Source organism: Myotis brandtii, unplaced genomic scaffold (genome assembly GCF_000412655.1).
Source record: "Myotis brandtii unplaced genomic scaffold, ASM41265v1 scaffold302, whole genome shotgun sequence".
Classification (NCBI taxonomy): Eukaryota; Metazoa; Chordata; class Mammalia; order Chiroptera; family Vespertilionidae; genus Myotis; species Myotis brandtii.
The window spans coordinates 818,072-837,874 of NW_005361545.1; the positions used below are offsets into that span (position 1 = coordinate 818,072).

A 19,803-nucleotide genomic window follows, 5' to 3' on the forward strand; every position below is an offset into this window, starting at 1 on the left:
GGGCAGGCCTGGGGAGGGCCTGTGGGAGGTTGAGGTGCTGTGGTCATGCCCCGTTCCACCTCTGTGGAGGCACTGGGACTGCGCTGCCCCCTCTCCTGCCGCCTCTACAGCCATCTCTGTGGAAGGGGAGGCACCGGGACCGCCATGGCTGGCCTGGCGGCACAGGCTCGCTGGCCCCACTCTCCGCCCACTGGTCGTTCCGGAAGGTCGTTCCAGAAGGTCATTCCAACGTCCGGTCTAATTAGCATATTAGCTCTTTATTATATAGGATGATACTGATTCTCAGTTTAATGTCTAGTGTCTTAATGTTGGTTTTGTCTTACCCAAAACAACATAATAATTGCAGAGTAGAAAGCCACTTTGGGAAAAGAATGTTTGCATATGCTCATGATTTAATTTAAGGAGTTCTGTGACTGAAATCTGAAGAATTGTGATTAACAAAATGTGCTTTCATCTGTGCTTCAAATGTTACGTGCATTGTTTTCAGGTCAGTAAAGAACAGAACGTGAAATACTAAGTAGCAAAATAGCATGAAGGATAGGATCACTAACAAACTTCCTAAGTGCACCACAGTCAACTCAGGCATCAGCCATTCTTGTCAAAGGTGATGCCTGCTTACAGCCAAGTCAGTAACTCATCTCAGTAATAAATACAGTTAATAATGACAACCTAAGACATTTTTTAAAAAGCATGTTTTGAATCATCAAGACATCTCGGAGCAAAACAGTGCCCATGCTTCAATGTCCTGGGTTCAAAGCTCAGTTGTACCAATGACCATGGGATCTGTGAAAATGCCACTTCATCTCAACAAGTCTCATCTTCCTACATGATACAGGTGATGGTGCTGACGATGCAGACAATGACAATGAGGATACAGTGACAAGAAATGAAGATGGGACACTAAGTTCAACAGACAAAACTCTCACAAAATCCTCAACCTCTAGGTCCTTTTCTATCTCCCTCTGCATTTCTAGTCCATAAATTTGTACACACACATTTGATAAAATAGTACACTGTGTCAGATGCTTCTAAGAATGGAGAGGTACAATGGTATGACTTTGCCCACATCAGTGACAGAATAAGAAACGCTGACATTGCTTCCCTTGTAGTACTAAGCAATCCAGGGTCCGGAGAAACAGGAATCATACCACCTTGACCAATAAGAGCCTTTAGAAACGTGTTGTTTTGTGTAGTTGAGTTTTCTGAAAAAGTAGTTGAGCATCTGCCCAGGTCGGCACCACAATTTTATGGGTCATGTTTCCTTTGATTTGATGAGAAATATTTCCCCAATACACTGCAAGTCTTTGCCCAGGGTCAGTTTGCACAATCAACATCCACTCATCCTAACCTGCTCCACCACCTCCCAGGCCTCAACTATTCACCAGCTTCCACACATTTGATAAAATAGTACACTGTGTCAGATGCTTCTAAGAATGGAGAGGTACAATGGTATGACTTTGCCCACATCGGTCACAGAATACGAAACGCTGACATTGCTTCCCTTGTAGTACTAAGCAAACCAGGGTCCAGAGAAACAGGAATCATACCGTCTTGACCAATAAGAGCCTTTAGAAAACGTGTTGTTTTGTGTAGTTGAGTTTTCTGAAAAAGTAGTTGAGCATCTTCCCAGGTCGGCATCACAATTTTATGGGTCATGTTTCCTTTGTTTTGATGAGAAATATTTCCCCAATACACTGCAAGTCTTTGCCCAGGGTCAGTTTGCACAATCAACATCCACTCATCCTAACCTGCTCCACCACCTCCCAGGCCTCAACTATTCACCAGCTTCCTAACAGGAGCTCTTGCTGCTACAACAGAAAAAGGAGCTTCCCCCACAGCTGACAGGAGACAGTGTAATGAATGAACAACGGTCAGACTGTACATTAACCACAAGGTCCTGGATTCCACATAAGTTGCCCAGGCACAGCAACACAATCCAAAAGAGCTGGGAAGTTCATGTCCTGGGTGGCAGATCTTACCCATAAGAGGTCAAAAATGGGAAAGAGTTAAGAGGAAAATTGCTTGCCCTCCTCTTCAATTCTAGGCCTCATTCAGCCTCCCCGGAGACATATAGTGACTGAGAAAGACGTTGAAGCTATGGGCAATTCGATAACACTCCACTTTATGTTTGGTCTCCCTTCTTTCTAATCTGGCTTCCTTTTTCCTCTCACCCTTGCTCCGCTGGAATCCACAGCCTTAATAAAACATGAGCACGTATTGTAACTTTTGCCTCAGGTCTGTTTTTCAGGGAAGGAGAGCCTCGACAAGGGGTGGGAGTTTTCATTATAATGATCAGCTACTAAGCTGTGTGGTGATGAAGTGATGGGCTCCCTATGGGTTCTGTCCTTAAGGAGATACTTAGGGCTATTTATCTAGAGAGTGTCTGAAGAGTAGTGACGAGAGCTCAGACTCTGGTGCTGGACTTCTTCATTCAAATTGCAGCTCTACCACAAACTGTGAAACCTTGCTCAAGCCATGCAAAATCAAGATTTCATTTCCTCATCGGTGAGATGTGGATAGTAAGTACCTACCTCATAGAAACCTTGTGAAAAGCAAACGAGTTAATACTTTTTAATGCCTGACACATAGTAATCATGCAATGGGGGTTAGCTATTTATTTATCTTGCTGCCTAGTTAACAGTTATTTCCAACTGATGTTAGTATATCTACCTTTAGACATATCTCTGCTTTGAGATTTCTAAAATGCTCTATGACTACATACCAACAAGTTTCGCTTATTAGAATTGTGTGCAAAGTAAATAAGGTCTATGTAAAAACATAAGAGTTCATGTATTTCAGTGCAAATTCTTTTCACAAGCTATTTAGAAGACTCCCCAACAGCAATTTTTGCTTACATCCTGGTCCTTGAGCACATCCTACCAAATTATGAAGTTCTCAATTAACTTATTACTACACATTTTTGAACCATGCTGTGTGACTGTGGAATATAGAATTGTGACTTAGTATCAACACCCTTGATTGAAACACAGAAATTTAGGGACTATAAAGGGAACTCTCACCTAGTATGATTCTGAGTATTTGCCTTCTAGGATAAAACTACCAGACAGACAGAGAAAGGACTACACCTGCACTTTTAGCAACTAGAACAATGCTTTATGAAATTGGTATTCATAATTTAACTACTCTTTTCATTTTAAGGCTCATTCAGTTTAACCATGTAGTACATATTCCTTTAGAAATATCCTCATGGTATGAGAAATCTCTAACTCCAGCCAGGTTTGGGGAAAGATGGGCAATATCATGCACAAGGGCAGGGCATCCACATACTTAAGACTAACTTACTCTCCATCACCAAGCTTCATTCAGGCTCTCAGGGCCTCATACTGGTTCAAGTATGATATGATATCCCAAGTATATAATTCCATTTGGAAGTTGACTGAAAGTCAATGTTTATTTTTAGTAACCACAGGGTTTTAACAAAGTTAGAGTCAAGGAAATCAGAAACATCCTACCAATCCCAGCAGCCCAAGGATATTAAAATTACTGATCGTGAGATGTCCTACTGATATGTACATTATAATAGTAATACATTAGATTATCTATAATAAAATTTGATAGTAATATGGAAACTATGGTTCAGTGAAACCCATGTGATTTGTGGGAAAACCCCCAAGTCAGGTTTTAGGATACAGATGATGAGTCTGAGGGAAAGAACTCTTTGACCGTGATTAACACACCTCTCAAAGGCCCTTGTATTTGCTTCCAGGTCCAGATGTATTCTCAGTAGTGAACTGCCAAGTAGGTGTCATAAAAAAGAGTGGGCCCACTGAACAATGTCATTCTCTCACCAGCCATCTGCTCTGAAAGGACAGAGCTCACGACTGTATTTCTTAAACTTAGAGATTTTCTCACACGTCCAGTACAGTTGGCAACAGAATTTCCAGGACACCTCCTTGGAGACACCTGGGGGCCAGATCCACTCAAATGTCACCTTGAATTTATGTCCTTCACACAGGTTTGTCTGCTGGTTTAATAATACATGAGAGTGACAGAAACATTAAATCTGGTCTAGCTGTCACAGATTTTCAAATCAGGACCAGTCTTTGTGGCCTGGCCAAGCACAGTCATTCTTCCGTGATGATCTTGAAGACTTACTTCTTTCGAAAAGTGTTCATGTACTGACATTGCTAGGCAGGCAGATGCAGATTTAACAGGAAGTGTCAAAGTTGAAGCTTCCAAGCCCTATGTAGGACCCTGGCAATAGATCTCATGGTTAAACATTCTTGCAAAAGTAGTATATTTTAACAACAATAACTTTATTTTTTTTTCCTTTTTTCCCCTCCAGTGACATTTCCCATCATCAGGTAGAGTGGCTGCAGGCATCTGGGCCATCTGTTCAAGGGAGAATTGAGTTGAGGATACATTTAGTTTGAAGTTAGTGGCATATGTTTATGTGGTTCACCATCAATTCCATGTACAGTCAAATTGTTGTTAGTCATCCCAATGTAGAAATGGATTCCAAAAACATGCCTACTACATACTACACTGAGACACATACCACTATAGCATGGAAACGAAGGACTAGTACTTGTGTCACCATAGGAACATCTCCTGTGGTGACCAGCACTGGAGTTGCAGTGGTGGGGGAGGAGAAAGTAGGCTCAGAATGTTCTGAGTCAGAAGCTGGTCTAAGGAAAATGCCCCAATCATTGTAAACTTGTGATTGGAAAATTTGGTTCTTGCCTAGAGAGTCCAAATGAAAGTTCTCTATTGGAATTCAGCATACAAATAATAAATGTGTCATAATTGTTTTCTTTTGTTGATTAGATTCTCTTAAATAAGAATTTAAGAGAATTTGTTGATTAAATGCCTCACATACATCTCTAATACTTTTTCCTGCACAGCCCTGTATTAACAGTAAATATATTTGTTATAGCTTATACAAGATATTGGATAGAGGTGTTTTTTTTTTAAATGACACCAATATAGAAAATTTAGTTACATTACCAATAACAAGTTGCAATGAGAGAAAAGCATTTCTAAACTATCAATAATAAAACACAAATTTAAATCAACAACACTGGAGGAAAACAAAATAATCTTTCTGTACTTTCTATTTTTAAATTTTATTTTTCTGTGCTTTTTGGTTAATCCTCACCCAATAATATTTTTTCCCATTGCTATTCAGAAAGAGTAGAAAAGAGGGCGGGAGGGAAGGGGACTTTAATAGAATCAGGTGGAGAAAAACCTTTAAAAATGGTAGAAGCTCTATGTTATAGATTTTGGGGTAAAGCACAACGCCTTTATGTTTTTACCATAATATCGTGTGTGTGTGTGTGTGTGTGTGTGTATGTGTGTGTGTATTTGTGTACCTCAAATTTTTAGCTTAATTCCTTCAACTTACATTCACTTTTTGACCCAAGACATTTCATATTCAATGTTTTTCTAACTATTATTCTCACCAGCATACTGCTTTCTAAAAGCAACTAGAATATTACCTATGTTATGCAAATGAAAATCTGTGAGTTTAATCACAAAGACTGGCCTTAGAGAAGCCACTAAATCCTCCAATGTCCAACGGGAAAATCTGGAGAGCCCTATTATATTCAATAATTCATAGACCGGTGCCCAGAATTTAATATAAATTGAACTGAATGCTACACACAACTCTGTGTAGATTCTGTCTGTTGATAAGATGTGCTTTCATAAAAACTGGCAAGCTAAAAATACAGACTACAGCCCATTTTAATTTTCATTTCATTTTTTTTTCAATGAGACATTGTGAATGTAGTGGCATCACAGAAATATTTATCAAGCTCTGTAATTCTTCCAAATGTAACGATAAATAAAAGTATCTTCAAAACACTTGCAAAAAATATTTTCAGAAGACTGAAATGAGACGCAAGCTATCCAGAGTCAACACATTTATCCCACACATTCTAAGAACCACTAATATGTGAAGTAATCGGTTGGTAGGTTTTGTACCCTCTGCTTATTAGACCCCTGAATTTCATTCCTGTTAACTGAAGAAATAAAAACAATCCAGTTTCACTTGGCACTGAAGAAATAACGACCGTGACGTGAAGGGCCAGGTAAGCCATTAAAAATTTCCATTACATTAATAAAAGAAAGTCCAATTTCAGAGAAAAGACCACAGGAGTTTCCAGCTTGTTGGTTTGCCACCCTATTTGAATTTCCTCTTTATGGTGGTCATTATTTTTATCACTTACTAGTTACACAGGGACAATAGCAGCTCGAACTTGCTACATGATGCAGACATAATTACAGATTTGAACCAACAGTCCTCTATTAAAACCTAAATTGCCTTCAGCCAACAGTTAAGGAAAGGTCAAGAAGAAGGCACCTGCTGAAAAGAGTAATAAAAACATTCTGTTCATTACTTTCCAGAAGCTCCTAATCCTTTCTCCCACCTGGCTTACATGACAACCACTAAGTTCATCTGAGTGTTGTGGAGTGTTCAAGGCTCTGCTGGGACTCATTATTTTTCTCTCAAATAATTATGTTCAAAAAGTCTAGACCTTAGATTAAAAATCCAGATCCAAGAAATGTTTCTCCTGTCAGTTTACATAACTTCATTTCTCTCCTTTGCTTGGTCTGGTCCTAAGGGCAAATTTTAAGGGTGAGCGTGGGACAAAAGTCATTGAATCTCTTTTGACTTAGACGGGTGGAGGTAAAAATATCACCTCAAACAAAGAATGAGGATGGGGAATGCGTTTACTCTGGGATTGTCATGAATTGCACCAAAGCCACCAAATAACACCTGCTTTACTTGTCAAGGAGAAGTTAATAAGCAAGTTGGAGGAAAAGAAGCTGGAAAGATGAAGAATCGCCATAAGATTAAAAAATATGACTTCCAGTGCCTCTGAATAGAAGGAAAAGGAAGCTTATTATTATTATTATTATTATTATTATTATTATTATTACACTGGAGGCCTGGTGCACGAAATTCATGTGTGAGTACAGTCCCTGGGCCTGGCGAGTGATCAGGGTCATCTTCCCTGGCTGCCCCCAGCCGGGCCCGGCCCCACCGCCACCCACCCCCGGTGGTTCCCCGTTCGCCATTGGGTGATCAGAGCCTGCAGGTCAGCCTTTCCCACCCACTCGCAAGCCCCTCCCCTGCTGTGCGTTGCCATTGGTGTGGGGCGACTGTTGGGGCAGGGGCCTTGGCTTGGTGCCACCCACATGCCACGCCACCCAACCCTCGTTCCCCCTTTGCCATTGGATGATAGGAGCCTGCCAGTGGGGGAAAGGGACCAAGAGGTGGACAGTGTACCTCATAGTGACTTGTCGAGCAGTTGTTCTGGTCATTCTGCCTTTAGTGTCAATTTGCATATTACCCTTTTGTAATATAGGATTATGCAAGATCATGCTACTATGGGAATTACCCAACACTTTAAATGTCTGGGCTGGGACTAACGGTTCCTGCTTTGATGAAAAGCTCCTCATATTTCTAATTCACATTTTCCCTTCCTTGTTTTTCATTCACTCACTCTTAACTAGCTGATAACTACAGACTACAGACTGAGTATTAGACTCAGCACTGGCACCCAAAAACCAGTGCTTCAGTTGAACTAACTAAATAAAAGCTGCTCCGTTTTATGTCTGAATTTCTCCCCGGCCACCAGTTGAAATGAATCTTCTCCCTGTAGCAGATCAAAGCACCGCATCTCAACATTTGGGAGCCTGAGAGATTCTGATACCATACCATCCATCTGGCCGCTCCACCTTTTCCTATGCCTGATGGATCAGAATCCTCAGCAAAGCATTTTCTTTCCAAAGTAGAAAAGATGGGGAACGCATAAACTAGATGGGGAAGCATAGCCCTCTGGTTCACCTTCTTCCTTTGTGAAATGAAAGTACTAAATAAGTCTTCTTCTGTTGTTTCTCCAGGTCTCCAGTGGAATGTGCTAACACACAGAGCAGCATCATAGAGATTGGAATTAGTATGAATTGCTAGACCACATCAGCTTTAGAAATGCTTTTAAACTTAAAATTTGTTTTAGGATATTTACATAAGAAACATATTTTATCAGCCAGGGTCTTGTCAGAAAACAGATGGTACACTCAAACTGGGTAATTGAGAGAAGCATTGAACAAATAGACTGTTTACAAAGGTGTGGGCAGGGTGTAGAAAAAAGTAATCATAATTAAAAAACAGATGCTGTGCTCCAGAGTTGATAACAGTAGGGAGCTCTTTCTACCCATCAATAGAGGGGGGGCAGCCAGTCCACAGTAACCAGTGTGGAATGAGTCAAAGGGAGAAATAACCTGAACGAACTCTCTTTCATCCTCTCCATGTTCCCAGCGGCAGAACCAACAGATGTCAGGGAGCAAAGGAGCCCACTGACCGATGAGCTCAGGCTCCTTCCTGGACACGCAGCAGAAAGGAGGGTGGAGAGTGAATCTCGAGTGGCAAAAGGGAGAAAGCTAGCACAGACACTAAACACAACCATAAAGCTGTAGTTATTGTTGGAATGGTCTGCACACAAAAGGAGCCGTTGGTTTTACAGTGCTTAATGACTGTGAGAAACTTATTACAGGTGTCTGTTTGAACCAAAGTGCTCATTAGACCTAAGTCTCTGCTGATTCTATCAAAACATTCGCAATAAAGAAAGCATTCTAGGCTCACAGAAGCTGGGGAAGTGCTGTCTAGAACCTCAATGTAAAGAAAGGTCAACGTGAGTGCATGTTTTTCCTTTTAAAATACCAGATGTGTAAAAAGAAGAACACAACCGTCCCTACCTTATGGGACAATTGAATGAGACCATCTGTATAAAGCATTTGCACAGAACTTGTCACTGTTAACCACTGCTGCCATCACCACCAGCACCATCACCTGCAGCTGCATTCTGGCCTCTCCGACAGACTGGGAAACTTCCTGGCCTGGAAGGCCCAGGCATTACACCTGTAGCTGTGTGTGTCTCTAGTGCTTGGCCCAGGGCCTTACACATAGGTAGCACCCAATTAATTTTAGGTTATAAAGACCATAATGAGAGTTGTCGGAAGCTATGTCAGGCTGTATTATTATTCAGTAAGTATTCATTCCTCTTCCCTCCCTCCCTCTATAGAAATATTCTTCGCTGCCCCACCTCAACACTGAGCTTACCCCTAAGGACCTGCTCTGGCTAATAGGATGTGAGCCCGTTCTGAGCAGAGGCTTTAAGAGGCACTGCAGGTTTCAGCAACCCTGTCGCATGTCTGACCTCCCCTTTGAGAACATCACATCCCAGATAACTGTGCACTCCTTCGGCCTGCATCCTGCAACGGGAAGACACGTGGAACATGCACTCAATTCACAGCCTGCAACAGTGCTGCTTCAACTGTTCTCCAGTCTCAGGAGCAAGGAAAAAAAGTCTGTGTTGATAAGCCACTGAAATTTTGTGACTGGTTGTTATGCAGCCATCATGATACAGAAAAATGTGAACAATGCATGTTTATAAAGGTTGTTATGGCATGCTGGAGTGGAAAGAGAGTGACTAAAATGACATTTGGTGCCCATTTCTGGAGTTCCAATCCCAGCTCAGATAATGTCCAGGTGCATGACCTTAACTGGGCAAGCATCATTACACTAGACCTTGCTGAACTACTGGCAATTATAAACAGTGTCCATAAAGCACCTAGCACAGTGCCTGGCATATAATAGATAGTTGATAAATGAAAAAAAAAATAATATAATTAGCAATAATGGATGGCAAAAATATCTTCCCAATTATAAATGATTAATGTCCTAAACTAGAAATTATTTATCTCAATTAAGCATTTCTTTAATCTTAAGTAAATAAAAATGGTGAAATCATTGCTTAAGTTTACAGCTTGCAAAAGAATCTAGTAGAAAATAACAGTTTAAAATAGATAATGTGTGCTTTCTAAGCCATCTAAAACCTAAACATTAAAGAATATGAATTCCTGTTGTGTCAAAGAATAAGAATGCATTCTTAGTGAAGGAAACAATGATTACATTGAGTCTTCCAGACTAGTAATTTAAATTGTGATCAAATCCACTGTGGTTGGGCCCCACAGTTAATCCATTTATTGTGAACATTATTAAACATTTATTAAATGCCTGTGAGTGGTGAAGAACTACAAGGTATGGTTTTGTTCACTGAGTTCCAGAAACGTGGAGAACATAAAATTACTAAATGGATCAACTACTCCCAGCACATGCAGTTTCACAAAACAGGAGCATGCAATTACTGAGGCACAGAAATAGATTTTTGATCCATTGGGAAGGCATTCAGGAAACTATCATTGCTAATAAATGATAGAAGATTTATCTGGATTGTAACACTCAACTAATAAGGAAATTTATCTAAAATATGAGCTCAATTCCCTGCCTTTCAAAAGTATAAGGAAAAAGACTCTACAGAAAAGATATAACCTGGTAGACACTCTCTGAAGAGGCCAAGTAAATTTAGGGTAGTGTTTCCGAACCACACGCAAAGGGAATGCTTGGAGTGCTTGAATGAAGAATCCTGGGCTCCTAGCCCAGGCCTACTGAATCGGAATCTTTGGGACTTGGCCCTGGGAATATGCATTGTTAAACTCTGTAGCTGATTCATGTGCACTCCTAAATTTGAGAACCACTAGACAATGTGAGCTATTAAGTAACCTTTGGCAGCTGACTTAAAGGTTCTTAAAAGACAAAAATCCAAACAAGTTTAGGCCATTCTATGCCCTAGGGTCAAATGGAGACAACAGAGTCTGAACTACAGTCTCAGTAACAGCTGCAGGGCTAAATAGCTGTTCACTCTGCCAGCAGCTCAAGCCATGATTTTTAACACTGGGAAACCAAGAGCTTATGGAGCATTTAACAGAAGTGCAAACCCAACAGCACCATGGTGATGACGTCTCTCTTGTTGGGCGTACATTTGCCAAACTTCTTAACCCTAGCATCTCCCTAACACAAGTCCAGGCAATCATTCCTCATCAACGTCTTGGGCTCGGCTATTAAAATCTCTAAGAGGTGAGAGGGGAGGAAGTAAGATGATTAAGAATATTATTATATGGAAATTCTAACCTTCATTAAAAACTTCAACATCAAGCCCCAACTTTTTTTTCCTATCATATAGAGAAAAGCATAGTTTTACTTTCTAAGAGAAGGAAACAAAATGAAAAGTGGAAAAGGACAATGCCACTATAGTTTTAAATATTAAAAATCCTCTGGGAAAGTAAATCAGAAACATATGTAATGAATGCCCCAAAAAGAGCACTGTATTAGGAGAGATCCATCTATGTCCTCTTGTGGGCATGTGACCAGACATGACTCCCGTAGCTTCTCTTTAACCCAAAGGAGTGAACATTTCCAAGAACGAGCTTTTAAGTCACACAGCAATGTCAACATGTACATGGCACTATTATCATCCGTGGCAAAGTGCATTGTATGTACTTTAGGATCTAACAGAACAAATGCAGAGCAGTAAGGCGTTTTCTCAAGAGAGGTAAAGGACCTCAAACTCCTGAAGTCAAGAATTATAAGGGAGGCTATATCATCAGAGGAAACGATACACACATTTTTCTGAAATAACACCCAAGATGAGAACAAAATAACATGGTACAAACGGGGGAAATCTAGGCCACTTTCACCAAATTGTTCCTGTTCTTCCCTGCATCGGGCTACACCAAGATGAAACTTCCTAATAAAAAAGCTCAACATGGCTTAATGTAGTCATCTAGCCAGCAGTAGTTAATGATTCAGTCCAAAGCTTTCCTGCTGACCCAACTGCCCACATCCACCTGGGTCCCAAAGGTAAGCTTCTCTAACAGGAAAGCCACACAAACAATGGGACTCCAAAGGAGATAGAAAGGTGATTAATGACCTGTGTCATCAGCCAATGAGCCCAGGGTTTAAGGACTTTAAAATCTGTTCAACACTTTATTGTCTTACAGATTTTAGATCAATACTGAATTCAAATATATGTAGGAACATGCAAGGAAGTCCATATTGGCTCTAGATGGCAGACAGCATAATATACTGCAGCACTCAGAGCAAAGTTTGAAACCTGACTCGAATTATACACCTTCTCTGAATGTCAGTTCAAGAGTTCATTATTAGTTCTACTCATGGGGCTATTGGGAGAAATAAATAAGACACGATTATAAAGCCCTTCAAACATTTTACTGCCCACTGTAAGTATTCAAAGAAATCATTATTATTAGTAGTAATAAAGTATTAGCACAGAGTAGACACTCAATAAAGATTACTTCCCAGCCTTACTCATTTTGTATGTCAAAGGTGAAAATATATTCCAAATCATATAGCAAGTTATATATAATAAAATTGAGTAGGTGGCTGAATCAGAACCCAATTTTCTTGACATTTACCTTTTCCTTTATTATGGCTATGAAGACAAATTTTATCATTTAACACTGCCCATAATCAGAGCCCATGTATACACAAAAATTACAGTTTAAATTTGTGAGGGTACAATCCTATCCAATATTTTATAGATTGCATCAAATCCTTTTTCTGGTGTGATTGATGTACAGTTAGTATCCCTATAATGGACCTTCCCACTCCCTGTTTTAATTATCATCATCATTACTGGGAACGAAGCGCCCTGTGAGTGTTGTTGAAAATGATTTAATATAGACACGTATGTCCTGAAGACTGTAATGTGCTAATATTGCCACTTACACAAGAATGAAGAAGACACAGCCCCTGTTTTGAGATGTCTTCAATCCAAAGTAGACTAGAAAAATGCACAGTGCTAATCAAGGAACATATACATATATGCACATGCCCAGGCACATGTACTCTTAAAGGACACATAATAAGAATAACAAAAAATAGAAAAAAATATACGTATCTATATTATGATGGAGGGTAATTAAATAGGTAGGGGACAAAAATAATATTGGGTAAATTCTGCCCCATATTCTAAAATATAACAAATTAATTCTTAAAAATAAAATCTTAAAATAAATTTATTTACTAAATAAAATCTACAACACGCCTGCTCTAGTCTATCACGAAAACATCTGTAAAAGCAGGTCTCTATATGTTAATGGAGCATATACAGTGCAAATGCTGTTGTTCAAGGGGCCAGATGTGCCCTTGAAACATGAAGACCAAGCTACTGATATCACTTCAGCAAAGCATTACTGTAAAGGAAAGATTAGTACACAAGAGCCATTTGAAAATCTATTTCACACTTCTAATGTAAAGCCAATTCAAATGTAATTTACTTTGTCAAGGCCCTTAATTTAGTGAAAGTCAAAAGTGCAATCAACAAAGGTGAAAATTACTTATGCTTATCAAGAGATAATCTAGAAATAGTGCTAAATAAGAACAAAAAACAAGGACATCGCCACTGAAAATAATGACCATCACTGTATAAGCAGGTCTTTTAAACCAACATATTCTAAGAAAAAGCTTTTACTGTGTCACCTCTACACCAAATACAACCTCATTTGTCATTCTATTTTAGTGTGTGAGAATATCCATTTACTTTTCCATTCTAATGATATGTGAGAGGCAAAACGTACACTTCTGACACAAAATATTAAACTTACCACTCTCGTCATCTATATTGAACCTTCCAAGACCACTGCCATCCCTGATGGAGTACTGGATCTCTCCATCCCTCCCAGAGTCCTCATCTCGGGCAGTCACCTGCAGCACACTTGTTCCAATACGCGAGTTTTCTTTTACAGATCCAACCACAGCAAAGTCTGGGAAATAGGGGGTATGGAGGTTTTCATTGACATCCACCACTTCCACCTCAACAAAGGAAACCGATGACAGAGAGACAGGCCGCCCTTTGTCTTTAGCCCGAACCGTGAGATTGTAGAACTGCTGCTTTTCATAATCCAGCTCTTTGCTCAAGCGAATGGCGCCACTTGCTTTATCGATTTCAAATCTCCCGTTATAGTCATTGACCAAAGAATAGCGCACTTGACCCCCCAGTCCAAGATCTGGATCGTGGGTCTCCAGCCAAGCGATGACAGTGCCCACGGGGAGATCTTCAAGAACCTTCACGCTATAGCTGCTGGGAATGAAGGCTGGGGAGCAGTCATTGACATCATCCAGAAACACCTTAAGAGTGACAACTGAAAAGAGCTGTTGGCCACTTTCTGCCTTGTCTCTGGCTTCTATTTTTAATGAGTAGTTTGCTTTGGATTCCCGGTCTAATTGATCAGCTACATAAACGATTCCAGTTGAGCTGTTGATGGCAAACTGCTGAGTGTCTGTCAAGACTGAGTAAGTCACTTCACCATTAGAACCCAGGTCTTTGTCTCTGGCTTCCACTTGTATAATCTCAGTGCCAATACTTGAACTTTCAAGAATGTTAACTGTGTAACTGTCTTGAAGAAAAATTGGGCTATTGTCATTAGCATCCTCCACATTGATGGTCAGCAACCTCCAGGAAGATTTCTGTGGATTTCCTAAGTCATAGATGGTGATATTAAGGAGATAGAGGTCTGTGTGCTCTCGATCCATGGGCATAAGGACTTTAAGTTGCCCAGTCTCCATATCAATATTAAAGCAACTATCCGTGTTGCCATCAGATATTGTAAATAGCACCTTTCCATTGAAGCCAGAGTCGGCATCATAGGCTTTAATCTTCAGGATGTTAGCACCAACTGGCAGATTCTCCTTCACAGCCACATCAGAGGGAAATGACTTGTCAAAATGTGGTCCTTGCCTATTAATTGAATAAAAGTCAAGAAATCCATCCTCCAGATTCAGTTTCCCATTTGCTTTTGCCTTAATGAGTAGTTTCTCTGCCAGCTTTTGAGCCACGCGAGTTTCTCTGCAACTGAAGCTCTTTGAAGACACCTTCCCGTGTAGGACTGAAATGTTTACAGACATGGGATCCGCAAAATTCTCTCCATCGGTCGCTGTAATCCTGAGGGCAAACTGACCATTTTTAATGCCAGAATTCATCAGTGACTTTTTAAGCTGTAAAACACCAGAGTCGGGGTTTAAATAAAAGAAACCAAGTTCATTTCCAGAGATGATTTTGTACTTTACAAGTTCAAGTTCATCAATATCGATGGCTGAGACAGCTGTGATGTGACCCCCAACTGGGAAATCATATGAAAGAACTCCCTGGCAAGCCACTTTCTCAAAGAGAGGGGTGTTGTCATTGACGTTTCCTATTTGAATAGTCACATTTACCTCACTTTCATGGCGATATGGGGAACCCCAGTCAGAGGCTCTGACAATGAACCTGTAAGTTTCTGGAGAGGACTCAAAATCCAGCTCTTCGGTTGTGCTAATAACCCCTGTAAACTGGTTAATGGCAAACGGCAACATATTCAGGCTGGCGATACTGTAGGTGATGTACCCATTTTCTCCTTTATCCTTATCAGAAGCTGAAACCATCAGGACGCTCGTTCCCACTGGAACACTTTCATTCACAAAAGCATCATACAGTGGCTGCTGAAATTCTGGGGTGTGGTCGTTCGCGTCTTCTATGCCGACGGTGACTTGTGCTTTTAAATCCCCTTCCTTGTTGGTCACCGCCAGTTTATAAACCTCCTTCTTAATGGTATTCAGCGGCTGTGCTGTGACAATGAGACCTGACCGAGGATTAATTTTGAAGTACTGTGCATCCTCCCCGGGTGACAATTTGTATTCCACATCCAGCGGTTCGGGACTTAATTTTACTATAGCAACCACAACACCAGGAGGGGAAAATTCACTAATGCTCACATCGTACATTTCTTTTTCAAATCTAATCGGGACTGTGTCTCTCCTGGGGTTGGCAATGTGGACTATCTTGATGGCAGAGGATTTCTGCGGCGAACCCTTGTCTTTTGCTTGAAGAGTGAGATTGTAGCCATAGGGAAAGCTCGCCCAGTCAACCTGTTTTCTCTCCTTAATCTTATATTCGTGTATCCACTTTCCTTCCTTAGTCAGGAAGAACTGATCTAAAGGATCCCCAGCCACAATGGAAACAGATTCAATCTCTCCATTGGCCCCCTCATCTAGGTCATCGACGGTCACCACCGCATATGTCGGCTCTTTGTCCAGCGAGAAAGGAACATGAGTGACTACATGGAGAGTTGGGGCGTGTTCATTTATCCGTTCAATGTGAACATAAAGCTTTGCAGTACTGCTCACTCCGTTGTTTCCATAGAGTTTCATCCCACGGTCCACAGCCAAAATTTCCAGATCATACCTGTTCTTTTCATCATAATTTAATCGTCCGCTTAAAGAGATGACACCACTCGTGGGGTGAACGGAAAAGAGATCAACTTTGTTTTTAAAGTAGTAGTAGAATTCCCCGTTGGAACCGATATCCGCATCTGTTGCTGTCACCTGGGCGACACTAGTCCTTAGAGGTGTGCTTTCTGCTATTGTAACAGAGTATGTGGTGGGTGAAAACAAAGGTCTCAGATCATTCATATCTAAAACCTGGATATTCACTTTGGTCCATGCTTCCAAATCCTCCCCTCTGACAGAACCTTTTATTATCAATAAATAATTGTCCTGAATCTCCCTATTCAATATGGCAGAATTCCCACCTTTAGTTCTTATTCTGAGAAAACAGAAATCTGCAATGATGACTTCTTCTGCTTTGAAAAAGCCTTCCTCATCTCCAGATACTATTCTGTATTTGATATCCCAGGACAGATCAATTAAGGTGATGCCCATTCTACTCTGACTGTTGATGTAGGTCCTGGCTGCTGAGTTCTCATACACTGTAGCATTGTAAACAGAATGTGTGAAGTGGAAGCCCAGGGGCCCGGTCCCCGGCAGCCCCTGGGAGACAGTGGCCAAGAGCTTGAGAAGCAGGAGGATGAGGCAAGAAGGAGGAGGCCGTGTACCCACACAGTATCCCATAGTTATATCCATCACATCATACTTCCATCCTGGAGGGGGGAAAAAGAGAGAGAAAAAAATAAGTTAACTTAGAGGAAAGTGGGAGAAGGCCTAGGAAATAACTGTTATGAAACAGTGCTATTAATACTTTTATTATAAAACCTTTTTACCATAATGCAATGAACATATCAGAAATGTACACTTGAAACTGATAGTATCCTATTAACCAATGTCCCCCCAATAAATTTAACTTAAAAACTCTTTTTACTAAAACATAAATACAATAAAAAAGTAGAAACCTTTCTACTCCACATGACAAGGAATTCAAAATCACTAGGATTTAATCTCAACTGGTTTGATTTTTTAAAAATTGACACATACACTACTGATGGAATAATTCCTTTGTGAAAGATTTCTTGCATTCTGAAGGTCGATTTAGAAATATATGCTGGAAGAATTAAAAATAGCATTTACCTTTGACTTGGAATTATCTTCTAAGCATTTATCCTAGGGAAATAATTATACAAGTATACATTTACTTATAGCTCAATTTAAAATACAAAAAAATGAAAAGATTCTAATTGCTTATCAATAGAGAATCAAATAATTTTGGCATATTCATAAAGTGAAATACTATGCAGCCAGTAAAAATAATTTTTAATAAAAAGACATGTATTTTCAAATGTAATAAGATATAATGCTAAGAAGAAACAAGATCATAAAACAGTATGTGAGGTATAATTCTATTATTATTTAAACATCTAATGTACAGCTATATTTTTATATTTAGAAAGGATTATCTGTGTAGTGTGATTTATGTTCATTTTTAACATTTCTTCAATTAATATTACTCATTAATGGTTACATAATTACTTCATAATTATTGTATTTTAAAGAAATGCATCCAACACATTATCATCTTTTGCTTTGCTGACTTTTAAACTGATCAAGGTTTATGCATAATCCAACACAATGAGAATGAACAAAACATCACATAACAAACAAAGCAGAGAGAACCACCCCTAAGAAGTTGCACCACCTAAGTGATATCCATGAGCGGACCGTGCTACTTAGAACAAGAACGGCAAGATTTTGTGCAAAAATAAAAATAAAAATAAAAATAAATAAATAAAACCCACAGAAAACGAAAGAATTGTAAGAAATTTATTTTCTTAAGAGTAATTTAAGGAATGATGTCCAATTATTTTTATCAGTCTATTCAATTGCCGTAGTCACAACAGTTCTATGAATATGCAGATTAAAAGATAAAAAATATTTTCCAATTTTGAGCTCTGTCAAGTATTTAAAACAGAAGGTGGAGAGAACTGGGCTCTTTAACAAGAAACAGCTATTCTATTTGCACCCTGATGGCTTAGATTTTTAGAATCCCCTCGTTTATGGTTCTTCCACTAGGGGACATGCGGCAGGACCTCACATTCCCTTTCTCCCCTTTGGGGAATGTGGGGAAAATCAGGCATGGGAAGTTAAATGTTTTGCACACTGTGAGTTGGGCATTGTGTCAGGAATTTCCCCACTTTGTTATATTAATCCTTATAACAACCCTAAGCTGCTACCAAACTCTGTTAGAAAACTGAAAGAGAAGTTAACCTATTGGGTTGGACTACTGTCCCAATCAGCAGAGGTCTCGGTCTTCCCGTGGTAAGTCATAAAGCGGGATCTCAAACCCTGGTCTTTGTTATTGTAAAAGCCATGTTTTTTTTTTCCCCCCCATCGCACCATCTTTCTCTCTAAATTATTTGCAAGAAGAATGAAATAATTAAAGCCCCCTAAAAGCATTTATATCATCATTTAATTCCATTAAACTAGGAAACATGTATCATTGATGGGAAAGCATAAAACCCACCCACCTTCTCTCTATTTGGTTATCTTCTTTCTGGTTTTAAACTAGTTCCGATTACTGGTTGTAAGCTGAAAATTACCTACAGAATTTTAACACTTAAAAATATTATAAATTATTTTGTAGTTTGTAGTAGTCTCCTCTTACCCAAGGGGGATACTTTCCAAGACTTCCCAGCAAATGCTTAAAACCACAAATAGTACCGAAGCCTATATATATATAATGTTTTTCCTACACATACATGATTTTTCAGTTAAAGAAAGCACTTTATGACTTGTCTTTTGCATATCCAAATTGCTAGGATCACTCCTCTAACACTTTGGAGCCATTATTAAATAAAATAAGGGTTACCTGAACACTGAGCTACCATGGCAGTGGCTTAGTTCATCAAGATGGTGGCTACTACGTCACCACCAGGCCTGAGCGTAAAGGGTGTAGACACGCTGGACAAAGAGATGATTCATGTCCAGGGCAGAATGGCATGAGGTTTCGTCACGCTACTCAGAATAGTGCCCGATTTTAAACTTGTACATAGTTTATTTCTGGGATTTTCCATTTAATATTTTTGAACTGAGGTAGACTGTGGGTAACTCAAACCTTGGAAAGTGAAGCCACGGATGAGAGGGGAACAGCTGTATAAAAAGCTTTCATATCCTGGGTTGGCAGGGCACATGTTATTATACCCTTTCTATAGATGACCCCAGCGAACCTCATTTTCCTGGTAGCAGAGGCCGGTGTCCGGGCTCTCTCCACACCGAACAAGGCTCTCTCTCTCTCTATTTTTCCGCCAAATTCTGCCCTTCAGGAGACCCTCATAAAGCACAATTCCAGACATGCCTTGCTTGGTTCCAGCTGGGGGTGAAATATGCCTTGCTATTCTCCTCTGCTTTAATAGCTAGGAAACACTGAGTAGGCAGGTAGAAAGAGTACAGCTTAATATACGGACTTCAGAAGCAGAATAGACAGTAAAAATGAAAGGCAGAAATATGGGATACCTTTTTATAATGGGAAGCTAATTTCACATGCAATGCCTCTGCTGTCTGTCCTTAGGAAACGCCTCAGGTGCTTAGTGTGAGAAGCAGTAGCTTGGAGACAGTAGGTTCAAATGGGACCAGTGCAACCGGAGGTGCCTCGCTGTGGAGCACACAGTAAGACATGGAAGCGAGAGAGCCCTGTTTATGGATCAGGGATG

General features: G+C 40.0%; 1 protein-coding gene across 2 annotated transcripts in view; it reads right to left on the reverse strand.

Annotated features, from left to right (window-relative positions):
* FAT3 (FAT atypical cadherin 3) overlaps window positions 1-16,798 on the reverse strand; it is a 535,794-nt gene extending 518,996 nt beyond the window's left edge. For both annotated transcript variants that reach the window (XM_005869663.2, XM_005869662.2), the window contains exon 1: window positions 13,495-16,798. In XM_005869663.2, the coding sequence (XP_005869725.1) occupies window positions 13,495-16,786 (3,292 nt within the window). In that variant the 5' untranslated portion in view covers window positions 16,787-16,798. The remainder of the gene's footprint in view (window positions 1-13,494) is intronic.
* Window positions 16,799-19,803: the final 3,005 nt, after the last annotated feature.